The sequence below is a fragment of the Punctularia strigosozonata genome (genome assembly GCF_000264995.1).
Source record: "Punctularia strigosozonata HHB-11173 SS5 unplaced genomic scaffold PUNSTscaffold_1, whole genome shotgun sequence".
NCBI classification, from domain to species: domain Eukaryota; kingdom Fungi; phylum Basidiomycota; class Agaricomycetes; order Corticiales; family Punctulariaceae; genus Punctularia; species Punctularia strigosozonata.
The window spans coordinates 2,081,165-2,102,604 of record NW_006767433.1 but is presented as its reverse complement, the minus strand read 5'-3'; the positions used below and the strand labels follow the sequence as shown (position 1 = coordinate 2,102,604).

Below are 21,440 nucleotides of genomic sequence, written 5' to 3'. Positions count from 1 at the left end.
CATCTTATAAGTCGCTGCCAATTCCGATTCATGTGCGGTGTTTGGCTGTAATTCGAAACAGTCTCACGTCGTCCAAAATACTACTCGAAATATCATGGCGTAGCGGCATACAGTTCGCTACCGACCTGTTCCGTAGTTCGTCCGTGATATCATATACCGTCAGCAGTTTTTCTATTTGCTCGTGAGGAACGATATGGCCAATTACTCTGGCAAAAGCTTACCAGCGGATGCACAAAACTCCGCCATGGTGGATCTGTTTCTCAGCGTGAGTGCAATGAGAGCTCCCTTTGAAGAAATACGTTGTTGATTTTCCAGTGCAATCTTGAGCGTTGCGAGTAACGGATCAATCAAGGAGGGATCATACACCTAGGTCCTTTTCAATAATAGACACTTGGTTGAGATTACGGCTATCTCACCAGATCCGCTCCTATAACAATATCGGTGCTCTGAGTAACATTATGAAATGACGTTGCCCATTCCTTGAAATCTCCTGCTAATGTGTCGGACCAGTCAAACTTGCGACAGGTTAGTTCGGGATGAGACTGCAGATTATTGCAGGGAAGCTGGACATTTGTTTGGCATCGTTCCAAGACCGTATCATTCACATCCGTAAGGCACAGAGCTGAAGATAATTCAACGCCGTCGCCGAGCATCCCTGAAACTGACTCACAGCATTGTTTCTCGACATTTGTAATGGAACGCGAAGTTTGTATGCTGCCAACAATACAGCCGAGGAATCCGACACCCGATCCTAATTCAAGAACCCGTTGTGCATGGACAAGCTCTGATATCATGGATTAGGCTGTCAAGCAGTATTGAAGGTTCATGGATTGACGCACCAGGATTCCCTAAAAGATATCGTGCAAGAGCAATGCTCGCCGGCCAGGTCCTAAGCCCGGTGGTACCAGCTTCGATCATGCTTTGCGACTCCAGAATTGTCACAATGCGCAGCGTGTCCAGGTTAACGTAGGATGGATTGTGATCCTGCGAGTCCACGTCCTGGCCCACAGATCGGTAGAAATAAGACACAAAGCATGGTTCAGGGGGGCCCTTGGCGAACGTGGTCGAGGTCCTATCAGTGGTACCTATGAGTGCCTATAGTTCGTATGGAAGAAGGGATGGGACTTGTTGGAAAGCAATATCTCTGAATATTTGAGGTAAATGTGTTCGTCTATTTCATCGTCTGCTGTTGTCTATGTCTATGCGTAAATTCCTCAGGCACAGTGTTGACTGAATAAAACCCGCTTACGTTGATATTTTCATGGAGCATATTCTCGAGAACCGATACTGACCACTTCCAAAACGAAGCCTGGTACATCTTGGACGGCGGATATGAAGAAGCGTGCTTGCTCCAAAGTATGTGGTCCAGGAGGAAGTTTTGTAAGCATGTGAATGAGACATTGACAGAAGCAGGTAGGTAATTGGATGGCAGGAGGGCGTAATAGATCTGCAGGATATCGAACAGCTCAGCATGAAGCAGCATGGCAGCGAACTCTTCACGAAGGCAAGTTGGCAACGCGGCGGCGCAGGGAAAGATAACTTGAACTGAGCCTGCCCTGATGTTTCCCCCACGTGAACCGAAGTGTTCGTTCTCTCATTTTTTGCCAGTCCGCATGTCGCTCTTTCGCCACGTACATCCAACTCCTGCCGCTCTTCCAGGCGTCTGCCGCAATGCGTCTCTGCGTTTGATACTATCTCGGCAGCTCTCAGGGAGCCGTTTATCGGCCTCGGAACTCGCGCGGACTCAGGTCTCCGAGGAAGAGGAGGAAGACATCGACCTTCTCGACGACGCTGCCGTAGATGAAGAGGCGCAAGCCCCATCGCGTCCTGACGGCCCTTCTGTGCGCCGGGATCCGGGCTTCAAGGCGTGGCTTGGTACCGTAGGACAGCAGTGGAAGGATGCGTCCACGCCCAGAAATTGGATGGGCAAGGACGGAGCAGTACGCGCGAGGAACGTCTTGACGTATGAAATACTCAACAGCCATTCACGACAGCCATTTCCCCTCAATCCGACCTTCAAGCCACCCATTCCGATCTCCAACGCCATCCGTAATACAATATACGAGGAATTCATGTGCGCCACTGACCCTAAGGTTGCGTTTCGCGAGGTAACGAATGCTGAGCACTCGACTGCGGCACGTCTAATGCTTTGCGTCGGCAGATCGCTTCTAAGTATCATCTCAGCTTGGCCCGTCTTGATGCGATACTTCGTCTCAAGGGTTTGGAAAAGCACATGCCCAAGGTGAGACTCTGAGTTGCAGATTCGCTCATTTGGACCTTGTCGTATATCATGATGAGTACACAACGATTAGTCTTGAAGACTCCTACATGGTTAAACCTATAAACATGCATGGCTTTCTGATTACACGACATGGTCTCCCTCCGATATCGTAGCACCACTGACCGCATTTCTTCCCTGTAGGTGAATCTTCTGACAATCAAACGACAGTAGGCACTGACCATCATTAACATTGTCGTGGACCGTATTGTAGGTGAGTCACGGTCGCCTCATTAATCTTATTTAAGATGATATCATATATATCATTCGCGAATTGAAAGACCTCTGGGTGCCTTACACGCTCGGCGCTGGTTATACTCCGTTTCAACCCCATCTGATACGAAATCACCCGTTATGCACTGTCGCGATCGAGGAGTAAAATGCTGACAGTAATTTGTACGATAGGAACAACTTCAAACCGGGTTTCTTGCTGGTATGGAGAGGATTTTGGGTGTACCTCACGATGCGTCCTCGCGAACGCGCTACCCATTTGAGGGCTACCCAGAGATACGAGACGAAGAACACGCAGGTATGAGCACACGATCACAGCAATGATACATGTACAACTGAAGCTCGGGTTAGATATGCTCGCAGCAGATGCCCAGGATGAGGCCGAAACGGATGATATGAAACGTGCGCGTCTTCGCTACCAGCGACAGTTCTGGGAAGCAGTACCTGAAGACCAGGTAGCTCGAACGCTTCTAGGGAGGGTGGTCTTTTCTTAATGTTTCTCATAGCTCGAACCTCAAATGCCTGTCGCTCTTGAGAAAGCTCGAAGTGACGCTGCTAGGTGGGAGCTGCGTCGCGAATCGCAGCGAGATGAGATTGCGCACACTGCATCCCAAGCGCGCGAAAAGCGCAAGGTCTGCATTGTGTATTTCCGCCGAAGATTATAGGCTCACATAGAGATCGTTTTCAGGACCTGGTCATTCGTTCTGGCAAGGCTGCGAACCGGCCGCTTATCCGCTTCAAGGACGTCGGTAGCAAGCTACTTGACGTCAAAGAAGAGGAAAAACGCCAGCGGCAGATCGAGCGCAGGAGCAAAATACACGCGCGGTCGCGTGAGGATCAAGAACGTCGGAGAGCAACGAAGCACAACTTGGCGTCTGGTTCAGGGCATGCCTCGTACTCCATATAGTCATCAATACCCTTCTTTCCTTCCTAATTGGATATCGGTACTCGCTGCTTGACCTCCCTTAGTATCCGCGACGCACGCACTGCGGTAAGGTATGGCTCACTCGTCATGGTGCAAACGGCTTAATCACCGCCACATTTGTACAAAATGCATACTCGCCAGTGCAGCACCTTCAACCTCGAGTACTTAGTTATATTGTCGCTATCCATTTAACTCGCGATGTTTTCTATACATATTGAACTCTGAGTTCATGGGCACAGAACAGATCGGTGAAATCCTTGTTGTACCGTGTGCAAGGGGTCCGTTCTTGAATTTCGACAAGCCCGGAGCTAACTCAATCCGTCCTACGGTCAGCAGGGCGTCAGCAACTACAAAGTGCTTAGTGCGGCAATGCTACGTTTCTTCGATGAATGTATTGTGAATTGAAGGTACTTGACAAAGTGACCCAATGGTTGCCCTTTGCAGGAAGACGTATAAGATTAATTGACAGAAAGTTGTTCGAGGCGAAAGGATTACCTGAAACGGGGAATTGAACGCCCGAAAATTTGGTGGTGCTGTGCGGGGATGGTTTTCGATAATCGGATGCAGCATTACTGCACGACAATAGTTCATTCAATATTCACCGCGATTACTCTACTATGCACGTATTCCACAATTCCTGCACAATCACGTCTTCGCACTCCACCCTCCTCCGATGGTGGCCACCGCAAGGACGAGCGCGACAACGCCGAGAGCCCTTCCCAGAGGGGATATGTGCTGGATGCGCTGCTCCTCGCTGAATGGGTTATTCTTACCTGTTGCCTTGCGCACATTAGCACTCGACCAAGGCGTCCTCAAGGGATGATCTCCCTGTGAATTTGTTTGGCTGAAGTGCGTGTTCGCCCTCGCTCTGTGCCCTTGTGGATGTGGCGAGAAGGGATCGAACTCGGAGGGATCGTAATGCATCCCCGGCGGAGGTCGACCGTACCACGATCTGGATTGATGTCGCGCTTTCTCCCAGGCATACGACGCTCCTCTACGGCGTGTCTCAAACGCCCAAGCGCCTGGATCATAGTCGTGTGACGCGGCAGGGTGTCGGTGATAGTGTTGCTGGTGAGAGTGAGATGGGCCAACGCTGAGCGTTCTATCATAAGCTCGCCTGGCGCGTTAAGCGGAAGGGGATCCTGTGAGTGTATGCATGTACTAGCATAGGGGAAAACGCACCTTTGCCGTTCATCTCCGAGCACCGAGTACGCTTCGCTCGCGGCTTGAAACTTTGCTTTAGCCTCGGCGGAACTGTTAACATCCGGATGATACACTTTGCTGATCTATCGAGGGGCGCTCTGAGGGCTCGTTCGTCTTTGAGCTTGGTTCGCGGCATAGGTTGCGCACCTTGTAGAAGCTGGTCTATCGCGCGAACATGAATGACCTGATTAGCAACGCGAACATTGGGTTTGAGCGTAGCATCCGACCTTGATTTGACTGCGCGTCGCGTTCCTTGGTACATCCAGTGTATCATAGTGGCTGTTGCCTGCCCGCGCAGCCGGGGAGACGCTGAAGTGCCGCATCTGGTGCGCGAGGGCGGAGCGAATGGACGACGGCCCTGCAATACCTCTTCCACTGAACACCATGCTCCTGTTACGCCGAAGTGAACCTCAGCTTCAGCGAGCTAGCCGTAATACTAACAGTGTGGACGTCAAGCATCACGGGGTACCGCCCAATGCGTACAGCAACCTGGCAATGTGTGACGTCACCGGGCACTGCTTTCGCGAGGAGCACTAGTGGCGGTGTCAGGTTCAACATCTCCTTCGCGGTTGGAAACCTGTGTCAATGCAGTAAAGCGAACTACTCGCCCCTGCTGCTGTGATCAGATCTGATTCATCCGTACTGCGACCGTATTTCTGCATGAGGCTGGACTCAGCGCGTCTATGTCTTGCACCATACCATTGTGAGCATCAACAATCCACCAAATATGTCTGCTCGACTGGTGAACTCGCGACGTGGACCCGCGCTTCCGGGCAAGTCGCGTCCGGCGATAACGGGAGACGAGCAGCAGTTCACCTTTTTGATGTACTGAGAAGCAAAGCGTTAGCGTCTGCGCCCAATCGCCACGAGGGGCAATGCCACTGTACTCGCATCTTCGAACCAAATCCGGAGCTGGTGATCGGCTGCTTCCATGGACTTCTGACGCAGAGCTTTTTTCCCCCCGAATTCACAAGCCCCTCGCGCCGACGTCGCGCTGCTTGCTTGGTGGCTCGCTCTTCCTCGTTCGTTGCGCTAGTTGGCCCTCTCATCTCGGAGGAGCGAGTCTCTCGGACGTCCCGCCTTTGGTGCCAATGACTTCTTACAACGCCACCGCCATCATCGTCGATGATACAGATCCAAGTATACATTATAATGGCGCATGGAACCATAAGCTCGACGTGGCCAACGACCTCGGCGCATACAACAACTCGTGGACCGACGCTTTCGGTGCTGGTTTGTCCGCGACGTACACGTTCGAAGGTATGTGTTATGTTCTGGCCGGTTCACGATTTCTCATGCTGCTAAACAGGAACGGCCGTGGATGTTTACGGTGCAGTAGGATCCTTCGACGTCGATGGGGTGCCCTCCGCTTCGTATTCGATTGATGGCGGCTCTCCTACCATCTACACGGCGGACGTCATACCACCAGGCCAATTCCAAACGCGTCAGCTCTTCTACAGTTCCCCAACTCTCCCCCCCGGTCGCCATAGTCTTGTCATTGCAACTCTGAACGCAACAGCCGATTTCGTTTTTGACTTCCTGGTGTACACTCCGGTCTTGAACGCCAGCACGTCAGCGACAGGCTCCATGGCAAGTGCTACATTAGAAGCCTATTCTGGGGCAGTTACGCCGTCGCAGACACCGCCCTCTACGTCGGTATCGTCAACATCGCACGGACACGTCGCCACTGCAGCTATTGCGGGTGGTGTCGCGGCCGGATTGGCTGTATTGGGCACCTGTTTGATTGTCTTCCTATGCCTCCTTCGCCGGAGTCGTCGCAATAGGGTGGATCGAGTGGGCCCCCTTCCGAAGTCCAAGGTCAACCTCCAGGCCGGTGAGCTTGCTCTTGACGCGTTTCTGCGCCAACGCTGAGGGCCGGTTTGCACAGAGATGCCATTGTTACCTACGACCCCTGTGCTACATAGGGAGCATTCTCCTCATCCCCACAACGCATTGTCCCCCGTCGCTGCCACGTTCTCCAGACCCTCGTCGCACCGCAGCCAAACAATGACCGACGGCCGCGAGCTCGTCGCACGCGGAGAGCCCCAGAAGGCGACAGACACGCCCCTGATAAATACAGGTACCAGGAAACGTCCACCTCGAGAGCCTACGGTTGACGCGCGGCTGCTGCCGGTGCATCGAGACGCTGGAATTCGTTTAGCTGCGGGGGACGGAAGTGTTACGCCATCGGAACTACCCCCTGCATATCAGCAGTACATCAATTGACCGCTCGAAGCAGTAACAACATTAGCAGGCCCTTACCCCAGCAGGCAATATTGGCTTGCGCCGTTCCGATGGTCCGGAGGGGACCGAAGCAGTAACAACTTGACGTAGCCTTACCACCCCGTTCACAACGGACAGTCTGCTCGTTACTTCCTAACATTCTCGCTCTTTTGTCGACTTGCTTTCTCATTAGTGTAATAATCGGCCCTACTTGCATTATCTACTGAATGTCCGTGTAATCCCCGTGTCTATTCCAACTTCAGGACCGACAGCATGGCGAAATGTCGTTTGACCAACATCACAGCGCATCACGGCTTCGGCGGCGGACTACCCGTAGTGGTATTCCACGCCTCGCCTTCCGGCACATCCCAGTCGCCGTGGCAGCCCCATGCCCAGTCGGCCTCGGCGATGATCTCCTTCTGCGCAGCAACGAACGCGTCCACGGGGCACATGCCGTCCTTCTGTTGGGGACACCCGCGAATGCCAGTGAGTGGAACAACTCCGTCGTTGACGATGACACGGATTTGATCCCCGGGGAGGGCATCTGAGTCGCAAGAGAGGAGCTGGAACTGGACGTTTGTCGCGAAGGGTGCGAGATGGGAGACCTTGAATGAGCGGTTGGACGGAATGTGGTCCGCGGGTAGCGGTCCGTTCGCCGCCAAGGTCGTCAGATTGAGCGCCGTCAAGACTGCAATCGTGAACGTCAGAAATCATGAACAGATTAGAAGATGGTATCCCGTACTGTTCAGCACCACGACCTCGTGCGTTGCATCAACGTAGAGTGACTGACCCAGCGGGAAAGTGCGCTCGTCGTCATCCAAGGTCGCGTTGGTCGACGAGTTGTGCTGCATCGTCCCGTTCATCAGCATATTGCGAAAGCTCATCAACGGAGGGGAACTCACCACAGCGATAGGCGTATGCGTCAGCCTCGCTATCATCTCTTGGACGTAGCCTATGCCCTGCACTTTCGCGACGGGCGAGCCGAACGCCGAGTCGTACCAGAAGTACAGATCCCACGCGTAATCAAAACCTTCCCATTCCTCCTGTGTAAAGAGCTCGCAGAATTTGGAGTACCCAATTGCCACAGTCTCGTAGGCACACATCTGCTGGAGGACGAAGGTGTCTTCGATGGAAAGGGAGTAGCCCTGGAACAGTGGTGCCAGACGCGCGTTGGCGTCTTTCAAGTATATCTATATGGACATATTGTCAGCTCTTCGGTTTCTAGCTTCGTGACAATCGTTGCTCACCTCCGCCCATTTGCTGACATAGTACACCCCGCGGTCAGACTTGGTTTTGACGCGGGCATTCGGGCAGGTTTTGTATGGAGCTAGCGTGTTGTTGAACTAACGTATAGTGATTAGCGTGTCGGATTTAAGGGTCGCTATTACTCACGCCATCCTCTTCGATGGTGATGCTCTGCTCGTACATTCCGTCATAAGGGTAACCGAAGAAACCGATGGCAAAGTTGAGCGCGGAAGCGAGCATACGGTCCCTGCAATGGAATTTCAGAGCAGGCTTGCAAGATAGGCAACGCCCGACTCACTGGCTCTCCGTCCTGAAGACCGGAATGGTGTTCTTCTCGGTGAAGTTCTTGAGCAGGAACCCATACTTCATCCGAAGTCCAATGCCAAGGTCATAGAGTTGCTGCCTCCCAAACGGAGTGAGCACTTCCTCGCCCAGCTTGTATGTCCAGTCATTCAGGAATTCCAGCTCTCCCGACGTATTCCAGCCGGAGGCAGTGGCATGAAGGCGACTGGAGAAATTGGCTGGTCCGCCGTAGGAAGCGTAGCCGGTAGGGTAACGCGCGCCGTGACGATGAAGAAAGTGTAAGCCAGTGATCCTGCACGTTTCGGGAGCTTCGGGGGACGAATCTAGACCGAATGCATCTTTGGGCACGCTATACCACGGACTCAGGTTACCCCAGGATTTGAAAAGGTCGAATTTATTTGACGTGGCGGGCGCCTGGAGCTTGGCTGGTGCGAGAAGATGGGGGACGGACGTATGTACGGGATAAGAGGGCGCGGTCGCGATCACCGCTGGCTCGGCGCCTGTTGGAGTTGGTCCGGGATAACCGACGTCTGTAGGAAAGAGCGAGGGGAACGCGTTGGTTGGCTTGATGGGAGGGAAGCGGTGAACTTCCGTGGATCCAGCGTCTGGGCTGGCGAGGATGTCTACTTGGGAGGAAGTCGACGGAGAAGGAGCGGGTGCGAATCGAGGAAAGCATGCGGAGCCGCAGAGAAGGTATTGGGCAAGGAAAGTGGCGAAGATGCCAACGACGAACGAGGCGCCAAGGTGGACCAAGCTAAAGCGCGGTTTGGGGGACGCACAGCAGCGGGCGCGTTTCTGGTCCAGGCCAGCGTCGAGAGCGGCGTTCTGAGACAGATCGGAGGAGAGAAGGGCCTGGTTCTCGTCGGAGACGTCGTGGACGGTCTTGTACTCGATGCGGCCGGACTCGAGGTCGTCGCGGTTGGAGTCCATCGCGGCGTGGTGTGAGGCTGGCGGATGCCCGTCGAGGTATATCTGCTCGCTCACGACTGCAGAAGCGCGACTCGGGGCCAGCTCAGGCGAGGAACCGACTCGGATACGAGGTGGCTGTGCCGCATGGCCGATTGCTTGGATTACAGTACTTACATCGAGAGTGCCCTGCATACATCTGCGTGCCTCGACGGAGACTGTAGCCAAGCATATACGTATGGCTGCAGTGCCCCTTTCCCGGCGAGCTTGCACTTCGGAGTACATAGCTTGGTCGACGTCGACCGGGCTCAGATATCTCAACGGCAGCATCAGCACTGCCACGTACCTCCGTCACCATCGACTCCGGACCAACCGGGCGCTACTGGATCGTCCGACATCCTGCCTTACGCCTCATCTAATCATCTGCCGGTGTACTGGACTCTTGTTTTTCTTGAAATACAGCGCTGCTACACACCCAGGTCCGTCGCGGAGGACTTCTTATACCACGACAATACTTTCGGATTACCCTTACGCTCCGCACGACAGCTAGAGACGACAAACGTCAGCTCAGCTTGCGATGACAAGTTCTAGAGACGCATTGGTACTGTGCATCTACTGACCAACGTTGGCGTACCTGACCATGCAACCATAGTGGGCTAGTGGCCACGACGAATCGGTAGAGGTGAACCAGCGTGCGCTGATCGACAAGGTCTTGGCGCGATACTCTGGAGAGTTCACCGGTACGCCCCCGCCATCGCGATCAACGGTTTTGCTCAAACTTATCCCAACATCCAGTGTTCCGAGAGCTCCTGCAGAACTCGGACGACGCGAAGGCGCGCTCAGTTGAGATTCGGTTTGAGACGAAGCAATATTTGGATCGGAAAGAGCGGAAGAACGGTACTGCGGAGGTTGTTGATGCCGATACTCACTCCGAGGCGGAGAAGTTACCCGACCTGAAAACCATAGCGGTAGGCATAATCTTACACCTTCGTTTCCATGTACTCATGATGTCACAGGTCCACAGATGGTCATTCAGAAACAATGGAATCGTCTTCCGAGATGAAGACTGGACTCGGTTAAAGAAAATCGCAGAGGGAAATCCTGACGAGGAGAAGATTGGTGCATTCGGGGTTGGTGCGCATGACATGCCTTTGGAAATAGAGGCACGGGGGAATCAACTTCTCTAGGTTTCTACAGCTTGTTTTCGGTGACAGAAGAACCTTGGGTAACCTCAGGAGGTATGTGTTTACCCTGCTCATTCCGAAAATATCTACACAACACCGGTGTTGGTAGATCAATGGATGCGATTCTATTGGAAGAATCAAGGAGACCAACTATTTGTGCGGCGTGGTACGCTCCCTCCGGATCAACTACCACCAAGCAGCGAAAACGGTCACGGCAACCCATGGACGACGTTTGAGATGGACTTGCGAGAACCGCAGCCCATTCCAAGCCCTTTCGATTTCACACGCTTCTTAGCGTCGTCCATCACGTTCATGAATACATTGTCGGACGGTGCGAATGCCTGTTGCATGTCTTTCTAGTCGACGTGATTGACGCTACTGTTAATAGTTAGCTTCTACTTCGACGACAAGCGGCTTGCCCGGCTTACTAAGTCGCCTGGGGTGCCAAAACAGTTGTCTTTACCGCAAGGTCTCAAGGCTACGAGCGATGCCAACATGATGCACGTACGAGGCATTCAATCCACGCGTCAGTGACCGCTTTACGTCTTAATTCACACTTTTCACTAACTGTACCCGTAGCGCTGCACATATCGGCCCAGGTGATGCGCTGGGTGCATACGGTAGGCACCGATAAGCCGCCTCCTCCTGCCAAGCAGCGGCAGCAAGCAAAGCCTAGTGCTCAGACCTCAGGCGGATTTTTCTCGTCCCTCTTCTCCTCCCTGGGTGTATCGACGCCGCAGCGTTCCAATACTCCACTGCCGCCCGCCCCGCCACTGCCTAAACCGAAGGAGGTTGACCTGACGGAGAACATCGACTCCAGCGTCGTTTTAACCATCTTTTCTGCAGACGTAGAAGTTAAACTTGATAAGAAAATGACCGCGGAGCTAGTGCGGAGCACGAAGAAGAATCCACCCAGTCGCATGAAGTACGAACTGATCTATACTGGCAAGGACGAGTATGATGCCAGCAAGAAGGAGGATGATGCCCAAACTCAGACCAGTGGGAGCGTGTTCCAGGGCCTCCGCGCGGATCTCGAGGGCACGGGCGCGGCACGAATATTCATTGGACACGCGACTGGGCAAACGACGGGCATAGGAGGACACATGGCTGCGAGGTTCATACCCACAGTCGAACGCGAATCCATCGACTTGGTGGATAGGAATGTCGCCGTGTGGAACCGTGAGCTGCTATACGTTGGAGGATACCTCGCGAGATCAGCGTACGAAATGGAGATGACAAACATTCGCGAGCTGTGGGATGCTGCAGCTAGCTCTATCCATGGCGCACCGCCCGACGACGAGCTCCAAGTCTGGCTACGGACACGCGCTCTTCACGCGATGAGATTCTTTACATTCAACAGATCAACACCTTCTGCCGAAGTTTCCTCGTACCTCGAGCAAGCATTTTTCAAATGCAGTTTCCAGGTTGGCAGCGGAGGTCCTTTTCCTCTCATGTCTACGGTCGGCGTCCGTAACGCCCGTGACGTTCGGCTACCCAATAACATATTTTCTGGCTTCCTCAAGCAACTCCCCGTACTTCCGGAAGGCTGGGCGGAGGAAGGCTTCGTTGCCTCGTTGCAGATCCAGAAGATAATACGGGCAATCTCGGACGAGGACGTGTTACGTGAGCTAAATCAGCGCCCTCTCAACGAGGAAGAGATGATCGGGTGTTTGAAGTGGTGGATTGGGGAAGCCAAGCAGAATCCGAGGAATCCTACCGTGACTAGATTCCGAGAACGACTGTTGGATGTTGCCGTGTTGAGCATGAAAGTTCCGGGAAAGGAAGATGAGAAGATTGTCCCGCTCAATTCGATCAAGACCTTCATCAATGCGAAGAAACTCGGCGGCTTGCTTCCTATGGATGGTCCTTTACCCCCCGACGTTCTGCCCCCGAACTTCGGCAAGTTCTTCAACCCCGACATGCTCAATGTTGCTTTCGATTGGGATGAGCTCACAATGCTCGACTGGGTTCGACATATCACCTCACCCACTGTCCTGAAAGGTCCCATAGAGTACGACATCACTCGTTCCGCACCATGGTCGGAACGGGTCCTGAACGTTTTAGCTCGTGCCTGGCAGACACTGCCCGAAATGCAGCGAGCCGGGATTACGGCTCTGCTCGCGGATAAGACATGCATACCGACATCTGCTGGCCTCCGCGTTCCAGGTGATGCTTATATGCCCAATGTGAATTTGTTCCCCGATTTACCGGTGGCGATTATGCCGTCCGGGGCCCCGATCAAGAAGGAACTGGAAAGGTTGCTAATAGACTTGAAAGTTCGCAAGACCGTGGACTTGCAAATGGTCTTTGATAGGTATTGTGCGTTCCATCAACTCACTAGGGTTATACGCTGAAAGCGCATTCAGGATGATCAAGACAGGTGACTGGACGACGGGGGACCTAACCAAGTACCTGGTGTCTGTGCAGAATGATCTGTCCAATGAAGAGATGGAGCGGCTCAAACACACCCCTGCGTTCCCCCGAGAGGATCAACAGGGCTTAGAGCAAAGACCGAAGAAGGCAAAGGCTCGTGATCTTTATGAGCCCATAGAGATCCACCGAGAACTGGGTTTGCCTGTGCTTGAGTGGGCTGGCAAAGGAAAATGGCGCCCATCTTCGGACGAAGGTATGATATGTAGCGATCCATTTCACGAACGAATGAATTTGGACTGATGACATTGCCACCCCTTCTAGCGAAACTTTTGTTTAAACTTGGTCTTCGCCGTTTCCCGCCATTGAAAGATGTCATTGAATTAGCTGCCAGCCAAAATGTTGGCATCCGCACGAAGGCGCTGCGATACTTCCTGGACAATCACCGCGATCGCTACAACAGCTATGATCCGGAGGAGTTTGCGCAGGTGTCCTTCGTACCTGCTACGGATGGAAAAAATACTCGCCTTGGTACTCCGAAGGAGGTGCATACATCATATTGTTTGCTCTGGTGCGAATTCCTCATCATGCACGCCCAGGTATTCGTCGGGCTAGAGTGGTCCGCACTGGGTTTCTTGGTGGTAGAACCGAGCCTTCGGAACGACGCTTTGGCGAAACTCAAAATCAGAGAACATCCGCCGACCTCTATGTTGGTTGCACTGCTTCAGAACTCCCCGCCGAAAACCCACGCGGTTGCTCAGCAATGGTTCACCGTACTTGCTAGTCGTGTAACAGGTGAAGCTGCAGTCGTATACACCCATATATACTCATGCCCCCCTTCATAGATTTCACTCCATCAGAGCTCAAACGATTGGAGAAGATGTCTTTCATCCCCACCATTAGTAGCGGTACTGGTGGCGCGGTTTCCATGCGGGCGCCTTGGGAATGTCATTTCGCCGGACAAACCCGTGCAGATTATCATTCGCAACTGTTCGTCTTTGTTGACTTTGGTCAGCATGCAAATAGCTTTCTGAGCGCATGTGGTGTGAAACATGCCCCTTCTATTGAGGAGATCGCCCAAATCATGTTGAACGACCCTACACACTTTTACAAACTAGCAGGTGGCCGTGACAAGTGTGTATTCACCTATGTTTCCTGCATCACTGATGTTCATGGTTGCGAAAGCTATATCAACGAATTACGGAATCTCGCGAACAACGTTAACTCATTGACACCAACAACGTTGACGCGTTTGAAGAGATCATCCGTTCTCCTCGGATCGAGGAGAGTCAAGAGGGAGGCTGGAAAGGAGCAAGGTCAGAAACCTCTCGGCGTCCACGACCTCGATGAAGACGATTGGGAGTACGAGCACGATCTTCTTCGGGCGGATCAGATTGTGATCGTCGATGACATCAACGAGCATCAGCTATTCGGAGACTCAGTCTTCATAGCTCCTCAAGAGGAACCGCTGGAGAGTGCGTTTTCGTGTGCACTCTGATATTGCTAACGTTGAGCTCCTGATGCTCAGAATTCTATCTGTCCTTGGGCTCGAAGCGGCTTACCTCCGCTGTCCGTGAAGAATACAAAACGACAGCAGAAGTCAAAGCTGACAAAATCGCGGCCGATATCCGTGCTCTCGTGCTCGAACGGCTCCCGCTGTTTCTCCATGAGCATACCCACGCACGACCAAAACGTCCATACAGCTGGTTTACCGAGCGCGATCATTTTGTAGTGCGCATGTTCGGCAAGATCGTCGTTGCGAAGACACTTATGCTTGGGCCTAATGCACCGTCGAGAACAATGGAGGCATCCGCCGTAGGGAAGACCGTTGGGGCCTCCCAGTTCCAGCTATGGCTCGCAAGTAATGCTCAGGTGGATCTTTATGAGTACGTTCTCTCATCTCTTGAACGGTGTGCCATTCCATGATACATACTTGGCTTCAGGGTTGCTACTTCCTTGAACCGCCTTCTATTTGATGCACCAAAGCCCGGTGATGCACTCCTCTTCATGACCATTCTTTCGACGGACTTGAGGTCCCTCAAGCGAAGGGGCTACAACGGCACGTTGCGTTCACATAATACCCCTTATATTACTAACTTGCTCCTTGTCCAGTGGATCGTATTTTACGCCAACAGAAGGCGGAGAAGCTGGCCGTAGAAGAAGCACGTCGAAAAGAAGTATCCGAGAAAGAACAGCAGCTTGTTTCGGACAGCAACCGTCCAGTTGCAGGGCCGACCATCCCTACTTCACATTCCGGGCCTATGGGTACGTTAGGGGAAGTTGGCAGCAGCGGCCCTCAGGATCAGAGCCAGGCCGTGCTACCGGTCCAGCCTGACGGCTCGAAACGGAACTCAAGGCCCCAAAGCATGATCAATTCGTTACAGAAATGGGGGAGAAAGCTCACTCCACGGCCTGAGCATGATCACTCTGAAAGCTCTGACATCGCAGCCCCTGTCGGAGCGTTGAGACCCGACAAATCTCACGAGATAGTCAGAGCGCAATCTCCACGACCTGGCGTAACGCCCCTCAGCAACATCGGTTCGTCCACGATTTCACTTGCCATTGACGATAGTGGGTTTACCTGACGGGACCACTCCTAGCTGCGAACATCAATACTGCAATCCAAGCTTGCCGACAAGAGCAGGGCAGTGTGCTGCATAATCGAGAACAGATGCAGCTCGTCAAGGAATCGCTAGAGGAGGGATATTGCGATGTCTCAGGACGGGCAGATGACCTTGTCCATATTGGTGCGTATTTCCTCTCAGGAGAGCCCGTTGTATCTAACATTTATTATCATGCCGCAGGGGATATGGGCGGCATCGGCGTATATGCGTCCCGAAGTGAGTCGAGGCTTCATCCATCCCGATAATTCACTAACATGCGGATTGAAGCCGTACCTGATTCAGCTTCATTAATGCGAACGAAGCGTGAAATCATTGCTCGTTTCATACACGTCATGAACCCCTTGCGAGATGTGTACCAACTCCCGCAACGCAGTCTGCATATTTTCTACGATACTGCCGGAGACCTTATTGCATTTAACCGCAACGCCAGTCTATTCTTGAATTTGCGATTCTACGAGGCTTGGCGTATGTGTTCTCTTGTATCAACTTTCAGTCATATGACTTACGATACCGCCACATGCAGACGATCAAGATGTACAACAGGGGCGCTTTGCTGCGGCGTATACCTCATGGTAAATTTATGGTGTACTTCATTCTCTCGTCCCATGTAACCTTTTTGGCAGGTTTTTCACGCTTGCGCACGAAATCGCCCATAATCTCGTCCATGCCCACAACTCAGAACATGAATTCTACTTCTCTGCCATTTGCGAACAGTACATGGGCTCCTTCGCAAAATTATTAGCTTCAACCTCGTGATGTCCCTGTCTATTCATTTCCGTCGTCATATACAGGATGTCGTGGCCTGTTCTGTGCATTTTCATACTTGCCCGGTTACATAGTATAAATCGACCAATGCAACTCAATAGGGATAGAGGTGCCCGTGCGAAGCGCACTATGAGCCACTATGTAAGGATCGCCCATCCTGTGACAACGACCCGAGGACGGCGGTAGACAGACGTTTTTCCGTTGAGCCGGATGATTGCGCATGTTTCCCCAGGCAATAGCACCCGGCACCACAAGCGGCGGTTCACTGGCGGCCTCATACACCGCAGCATCGCCGGTATATAACAATACCGCCTAACGACGAGTTCTACGCTCTCCGTATCTTACTCCAGAATGGCTGTCGCGAAGATCTTGTACTCTGCCGGAGCCGCGTTCGCCATCTATTCTACATGGAAGTTGCTCAGATGGGCGTTACGTCCGTTGTTCTCGCCTCTGCGGTCTTTGCCTGGACCGTCCAATCCCAGCTGGATCTTCGGTAACCTCAGAGACATATTCAAGGAAGATCCGATGGTGTTGCACGAGAGGTGGCATCAGCAATATGGCAGCACATACAAGTATAAAGCCATCCTCAATGTACGTGTCTCTCTGAATCAGGGAGTGAGGCATTAGCCATCGTGCATGTTACCTGCAACATTGTGCTTGCAGCTCGGCTGCATGATTTGTACCGCAACTGATTCCTTTGCTGTAGAGTGACCGCTTGAGCACGTTTGACACTCGCGCTTTGAATCATATGTTGACCCACTCGCTGGACTATCAAAAACCGGAGATGGCCCGACATCAGCTGGCCGAGATATTAGGCGAAGGGGTCCTGGTTGCTGAGGGAGAGACACATCGCAAACAACGTCGGATCATGAACCCCGGGTTTGGACCTGCCCAAATCCGCGAGTTGACTAGCGTATTCGTCCAGAAAGCTTCCGAGCTGCGTGACGGCTGGATAACCGAGATCAATAACACAGGAGTCGACGGCGTCGCAAGAATCGACGTTTTGTCTTGGTTGAGTCGAGCGACGCTTGATATCATCGGATTGGCCGGTGTGTTTACTCATATTGACAGCAGACGAATGCGTTCCTAAACTAATGCGTAGGCTTCAACTACGAGTTCGAATCTTTGAACCCTAATGTTCCCCGCAACGAACTGAACGAAGCATTTTCTACTATCTTTCGTGCCGGAGAGAGCTTCAATCTGTTCCCGCTCTTCCAGTACTTTATACCGCCTTTACGCTTGATAGTGAGTTGATTTTGCTCTCCCTCGGCGCCGCGCTTGACAACCGACGCCTCAGTCCAATGATCGGGCCCGCACGGTCAAATTCGCGCAAGAGACTATGAGACGCATCGGCACCAGGCTCATCGCAGAGAAGAAGGCTGCTGTACGAGCTGAGAAGGATCGTGGTCATGTCGGGAAGGATGATTTACGAGGTTGGCAGCGTCATATCAGTCAAGGTATCCCCATTCTGAAAGGCAGCAGGTCGTGATCTGCTGAGCATCCTCGTGCGAGCCAATATGGCCGTCGACGTACCGGATAACCAGCGTCTCAGCGATGAAGATATACTCGCACGTGGGTCGTTTCGATGGTTTCTCTGGGCACAACATGATATGGACGTCTTTGTCAGAGATCCCGACATTTATGGTCGCTGGACACGAGACTACCAGCACCGGCACGACATGGGCATTGTTCGCATTGACACAGCGACCCGATGTTCAGAGCAGACTGCGCGAAGAGTTGCTGGAATTTCCTTCGGACTCGCCGACGATGGACGAACTGCAAGCATTCCCATATCTCGATGCGGTCGTGCGCGAGACAATGCGTGTGCATTCGCCAGTGCCCAGCACCGTCCGTGTCGCCATGAAGGACGACGTTATACCGCTGGCTGAGCCATTCATTAACCGCAATGGCGAGTCACAGTCCGAAATCCGGTAAATATAGTGTATACCATCGGTTGGCGTGCCTGACTCATGAACCAACTTTCTGTAGGATATCGAAAGGCGAGACTATATTCATTCCCATACTTGGGGTCAATCGCGCCAAGAACATCTGGGGAGAAGATGCCCAAGAATTCAAGTCAGTGGAACTTCAACCTTGGTCGTACCCTTGACTAACGCTAGCTCAGGCCTGAACGATGGTTGCAACCATTGCCAGACACAGTCACCAACGTTCCTGGTGTATGGGGCAATTTGCTAACCTTCCTCGGCGGACCACACGCTTGCATCGGTTACAGGTTTTCCGTCGTCGAGTACGTCAATCCATCACGCTTTATGTCTCACCTTCGATACTTACGAAACGACCCTGTGCAGAATGAAGGCTTTACTGTTTGTGCTGATCAGAACCTTCGAGTTTGAGCTGGCGGTGCCTGTCACGGAGATCAAGAAGAAGTCGACGGCGGTTACAAGACCGCTGGTGGCGAGCGAGAGTGATAAAGGCAATCAGTTGCCATTGTTGGTAAGATTGCATCAGCCTCAAGTGTGAAGTGCATCAAGGCAACGCCCATCTATCCATGTAATGTAATTTCCATCGGTTGATGTACGATACGTGTGATTTTGGCACTGTGCGTGCTACTTGTCGCGGCCAAGTACTTCAGCCCAGGCTCAAACGTCTTGTTGGGGTCGGAAAGGACTCGCAGCAAGTAATATCGATTATTAGACTAGATTCAGGTAGCGGGATAGACAGGTTCAGGGCAATAACAAATACTTGGCCAAGAAGACGGGGAACTTGGGGGTACCGAGACCTGCATATGGCGTCAGTAAACGACATAATGCCGTAGGTAGAAGTAAGCGCGAACCTGTCACAGGATCCCATCCCTTCGTGGCGTTGAATCCCAGAGTGCCTGTAAAACGCGGTTCAGAAGTCGTTGCCTTACAGAATTATAAACAGCACTCACCGCAGCCCGGGTTGGTACCATTGGTGATATCGTTGAAAGCACCGTGGAACGAGCTGGAGTAGATCTAATCAAGTAATAGGTATGTCAGACGTGGGCACGGCGATTATTGCTGAAAGACCGTACAGTGGGGTTGATGAACCCGATTGGCTTCTTGCCGATAGCCAGACGCGCATCGTTCACCAGCGAGAGCATGGCACCGATGACGGGGCTGCTCTATATCACACAAACCAGCAATCTCAGCACCTAAATTTTATTCCGACCCCGAAAGCGGTGATTCACGAACCGCAGACGTTCCAAACACCCGTGCAAATTCACCGTCGACCGCGACGACGTAGTTAGCTCCGTTGGCGGAGATATCCGGGAAGCCGCGGCTCGTGCCGGACGTGTTGTACCTGGCCGACGTGTATGGTGGGGGGTAGTTCTTCAGGTAGGACTCAACGGCCGACTTCTGATACGACGGGATGGCGAAGTTGTTGGAGAATCCTCCTCCAGAGTAAATGACCTCTGTTCAGCCGGTCATTAGCAAACGCCACGTCACCGATCGCGGACGACTCGAGACGTACCGTAGGTGGCAGTCTCAGGAGCAAAGACGGATGCGTTAGGCGAAATCTGGGTGGCACCCACGGACGTGATGTAGGGGCAAGAACCAGGGAACGACGGGTTGAAGATCGTGCCGTTTGTGGTCTGAGATCCTGTATCACGTGTGAGCATATAGGTCCAACGAATGTGCGACGAGCTTACCATCGGGGTTCAGGCACAGACCACCATTGCCCGCGACACCATAGTCTGCAAGAAGAGTAGTATAGTTGGAAGATATTCTATGAATCATGTCTGGGGCGAGCACGGACCTCCGGAAGAGTAAAGGACCGTAACACCCATCAGGCCAAGCTTGGCGTATTCAGCGCACTGCCTTGCCTCGTACGCGGGGCTGAGATCAGCTTCGTCGTAAGCATAACTGGTGCTGATCACGTAGGCCGGCTTGGCGGTTCCGCAGTCCTCCGGGCCCTCGTAGGCACCGTCGTACCCGGTATAAGGGTCGGGGTAGACGCCGTCCTGGTCGGGATCGTCACCGCCCTCGAACGTGCAGTAGCTGCCGTCGATGGCGTCGAGGAAGTTGTTGAAGGACGCGCCCTCGACGATGTCGCCAACCTGGTAGAGGGTGATGGGCGTGGTCTGCGCGAGAGCGTACGCGTATTCGAGGTCGAGGTCGGATTCGCCGTTGTAGCTGAAGCTCTCGACCTCGGTCTGGAGGACCGCTTTGAAAGTAATATCAGTTTTGTCGCGCTCGGTGGGAGCAAACGATGTTCACGGACCTCCATCCACAAGGTAGGTGTTGGGGCGCGTTCCGAGCAAGTTCTTGGAATAGTTGGTGAAGAACAGATCCAAGTCGGCAGGGAGGTAGGCCTGAGGGGTGTATTCGACTATGCCATAGCTGTTCTTGTGGGCCGCGATGGGCACGTACGCGATACCGTACAGGGCGCGGAGGCAGTTGGGGGTGATCTAGTCGCATGTGAGCAAGTTGTGTGGCGCGCTGCATAGTCCGGTCGCTTACGTGAGTGTTGCAGTTCTCCAACTCGTCGATCAGGTTGTGAACGGTGCCGGCAAGCTTGGGGAAGACGGTACCATACCCGGGCTTGCCGATGGAGGTGGCCGCCTTGCTGTTCGGGTCGAGGTCGCGACTCCTGAGGGCGGGTGAGTCGAAATGGACAGAGGGGGTGACGATGTCGATGTGAGGAGCAACGTGTTCAGGAAGGCGGTACGCGTCGCAGGCTACGAGGTGTGATCAGAAGGAGACGAGAATGCAGGATATGCTCTGCTCACCAACGTGCTCCTTGCCAGAGCTGTGGGTGTAGACGTAGTACTCCGTTCCCAAGAGCCGTTCGGCCTCCTCTACGGTGGCATTGACTTCGATCCAGCCCTTTCCGCCGGCAAGCTTGGTCCTGTGCCCAGCAATTCCGCTCTCAGAAAGCCAGGAGCGGACGACGTCGATGGTATCGTCGCTAGGTGCAAACGTCTTGGCCACCTGGGCCGCGCTCCAGTGGTTACCGTAGTTGGGAGACTCCGGGTGCGACACGTCGAGGAGGAGTTCCTCGAGCTTGTCGAGGTTGGACTGGACGAGACCGAACCTCAACGGCAAGATGGAGTCCGCCGCGTGCCTCTTGACGCGATCCCATCCGAGAGGGGCGTGCCTCCGCTTCTCGTGCAGGACGGAGGGGGACGCGAGAGCCAGTCCGGCGAGGAGGGCGACGACCAGAGAACGCGCCATGAGGGAAGCACCCGACGGGAGTAG

The 21,440-nt window shown here is 53.3% G+C and overlaps 6 protein-coding genes across 6 annotated transcripts; 2 read left to right on the top strand and 4 right to left on the bottom strand.

The window, feature by feature from the left end:
* Positions 1 to 201: 201 nt before the first annotated feature.
* Positions 202 to 1,483, bottom strand: PUNSTDRAFT_59428 (uncharacterized protein; the record flags this gene model as incomplete). The annotated part of the gene is made up of 6 exons (XM_007378682.1): positions 202 to 366; positions 417 to 622; positions 671 to 784; positions 840 to 1,072; positions 1,126 to 1,193; positions 1,250 to 1,483. 6 exons carry the CDS (start codon positions 1,481 to 1,483, stop codon positions 202 to 204), a joined length of 1,020 nt encoding a protein of 339 aa, XP_007378744.1.
* A 132-nt stretch (positions 1,484 to 1,615) lies between these two features.
* PUNSTDRAFT_79667 (uncharacterized protein) lies at positions 1,616 to 3,665 on the top strand. The gene is made up of 7 exons (XM_007378681.1): positions 1,616 to 1,940; positions 1,995 to 2,108; positions 2,162 to 2,242; positions 2,684 to 2,807; positions 2,861 to 2,964; positions 3,016 to 3,141; positions 3,198 to 3,665. Exons 1-7 carry the CDS (start codon positions 1,923 to 1,925, stop codon positions 3,414 to 3,416), a joined length of 786 nt encoding a protein of 261 aa, XP_007378743.1. The 5' UTR covers positions 1,616 to 1,922; the 3' UTR covers positions 3,417 to 3,665.
* A 308-nt stretch (positions 3,666 to 3,973) lies between these two features.
* Positions 3,974 to 5,078, bottom strand: PUNSTDRAFT_117490 (DnaJ-domain-containing protein). Its single transcript, XM_007378680.1, has 4 exons — positions 4,865 to 5,078; positions 4,785 to 4,799; positions 4,617 to 4,720; positions 3,974 to 4,551 (listed from the first exon to the last, which is right to left on the bottom strand). The coding sequence occupies exons 1-4, from the start codon at positions 5,021 to 5,023 to the stop codon at positions 4,080 to 4,082; spliced, it is 750 nt and encodes a 249-aa protein (XP_007378742.1). The 5' UTR covers positions 5,024 to 5,078; the 3' UTR covers positions 3,974 to 4,079.
* A 611-nt stretch (positions 5,079 to 5,689) lies between these two features.
* On the bottom strand, positions 5,690 to 9,382 carry PUNSTDRAFT_95173 (phosphoglycerate mutase-like protein). The gene is made up of 8 exons (XM_007378679.1): positions 8,404 to 9,382; positions 8,253 to 8,352; positions 8,108 to 8,203; positions 7,763 to 8,050; positions 7,603 to 7,705; positions 6,526 to 7,548; positions 5,947 to 6,471; positions 5,690 to 5,897 (listed from the first exon to the last, which is right to left on the bottom strand). Exons 1-6 carry the CDS (start codon positions 9,336 to 9,338, stop codon positions 7,169 to 7,171), a joined length of 1,902 nt encoding a protein of 633 aa, XP_007378741.1. The 5' UTR covers positions 9,339 to 9,382; the 3' UTR covers positions 5,690 to 5,897; positions 5,947 to 6,471; positions 6,526 to 7,168.
* Positions 9,383 to 9,712: 330 nt separating this feature from the next.
* On the top strand, positions 9,713 to 16,341 carry PUNSTDRAFT_117488 (uncharacterized protein). Its single transcript, XM_007378678.1, has 22 exons — positions 9,713 to 9,787; positions 9,856 to 9,915; positions 9,967 to 10,054; positions 10,110 to 10,282; positions 10,331 to 10,448; positions 10,502 to 10,552; positions 10,608 to 10,829; positions 10,887 to 11,024; positions 11,078 to 12,812; positions 12,865 to 13,124; positions 13,193 to 13,413; positions 13,468 to 13,663; positions 13,714 to 14,002; positions 14,054 to 14,343; positions 14,397 to 14,754; positions 14,812 to 14,927; positions 14,981 to 15,406; positions 15,469 to 15,615; positions 15,673 to 15,708; positions 15,760 to 15,957; positions 16,016 to 16,064; positions 16,116 to 16,341. The coding sequence occupies exons 2-22, from the start codon at positions 9,892 to 9,894 to the stop codon at positions 16,246 to 16,248; spliced, it is 5,268 nt and encodes a 1,755-aa protein (XP_007378740.1). The 5' UTR covers positions 9,713 to 9,787; positions 9,856 to 9,891; the 3' UTR covers positions 16,249 to 16,341.
* Positions 16,342 to 16,575: 234 nt separating this feature from the next.
* On the bottom strand, positions 16,576 to 21,429 carry PUNSTDRAFT_95165 (uncharacterized protein). The gene is made up of 19 exons (XM_007378677.1): positions 20,972 to 21,429; positions 20,703 to 20,920; positions 20,464 to 20,650; positions 19,999 to 20,406; positions 19,892 to 19,936; positions 19,714 to 19,842; positions 19,434 to 19,654; positions 19,274 to 19,363; positions 19,151 to 19,214; positions 19,052 to 19,096; positions 18,567 to 18,997; positions 18,383 to 18,505; positions 18,247 to 18,333; positions 17,885 to 18,188; positions 17,740 to 17,829; positions 17,555 to 17,690; positions 17,360 to 17,502; positions 16,964 to 17,306; positions 16,576 to 16,848 (listed from the first exon to the last, which is right to left on the bottom strand). The coding sequence occupies exons 1-11, from the start codon at positions 21,414 to 21,416 to the stop codon at positions 18,942 to 18,944; spliced, it is 1,908 nt and encodes a 635-aa protein (XP_007378739.1). The 5' UTR covers positions 21,417 to 21,429; the 3' UTR covers positions 16,576 to 16,848; positions 16,964 to 17,306; positions 17,360 to 17,502; positions 17,555 to 17,690; positions 17,740 to 17,829; positions 17,885 to 18,188; positions 18,247 to 18,333; positions 18,383 to 18,505; positions 18,567 to 18,941.
* Between the last annotated feature and the right edge of the window lie 11 nt (positions 21,430 to 21,440).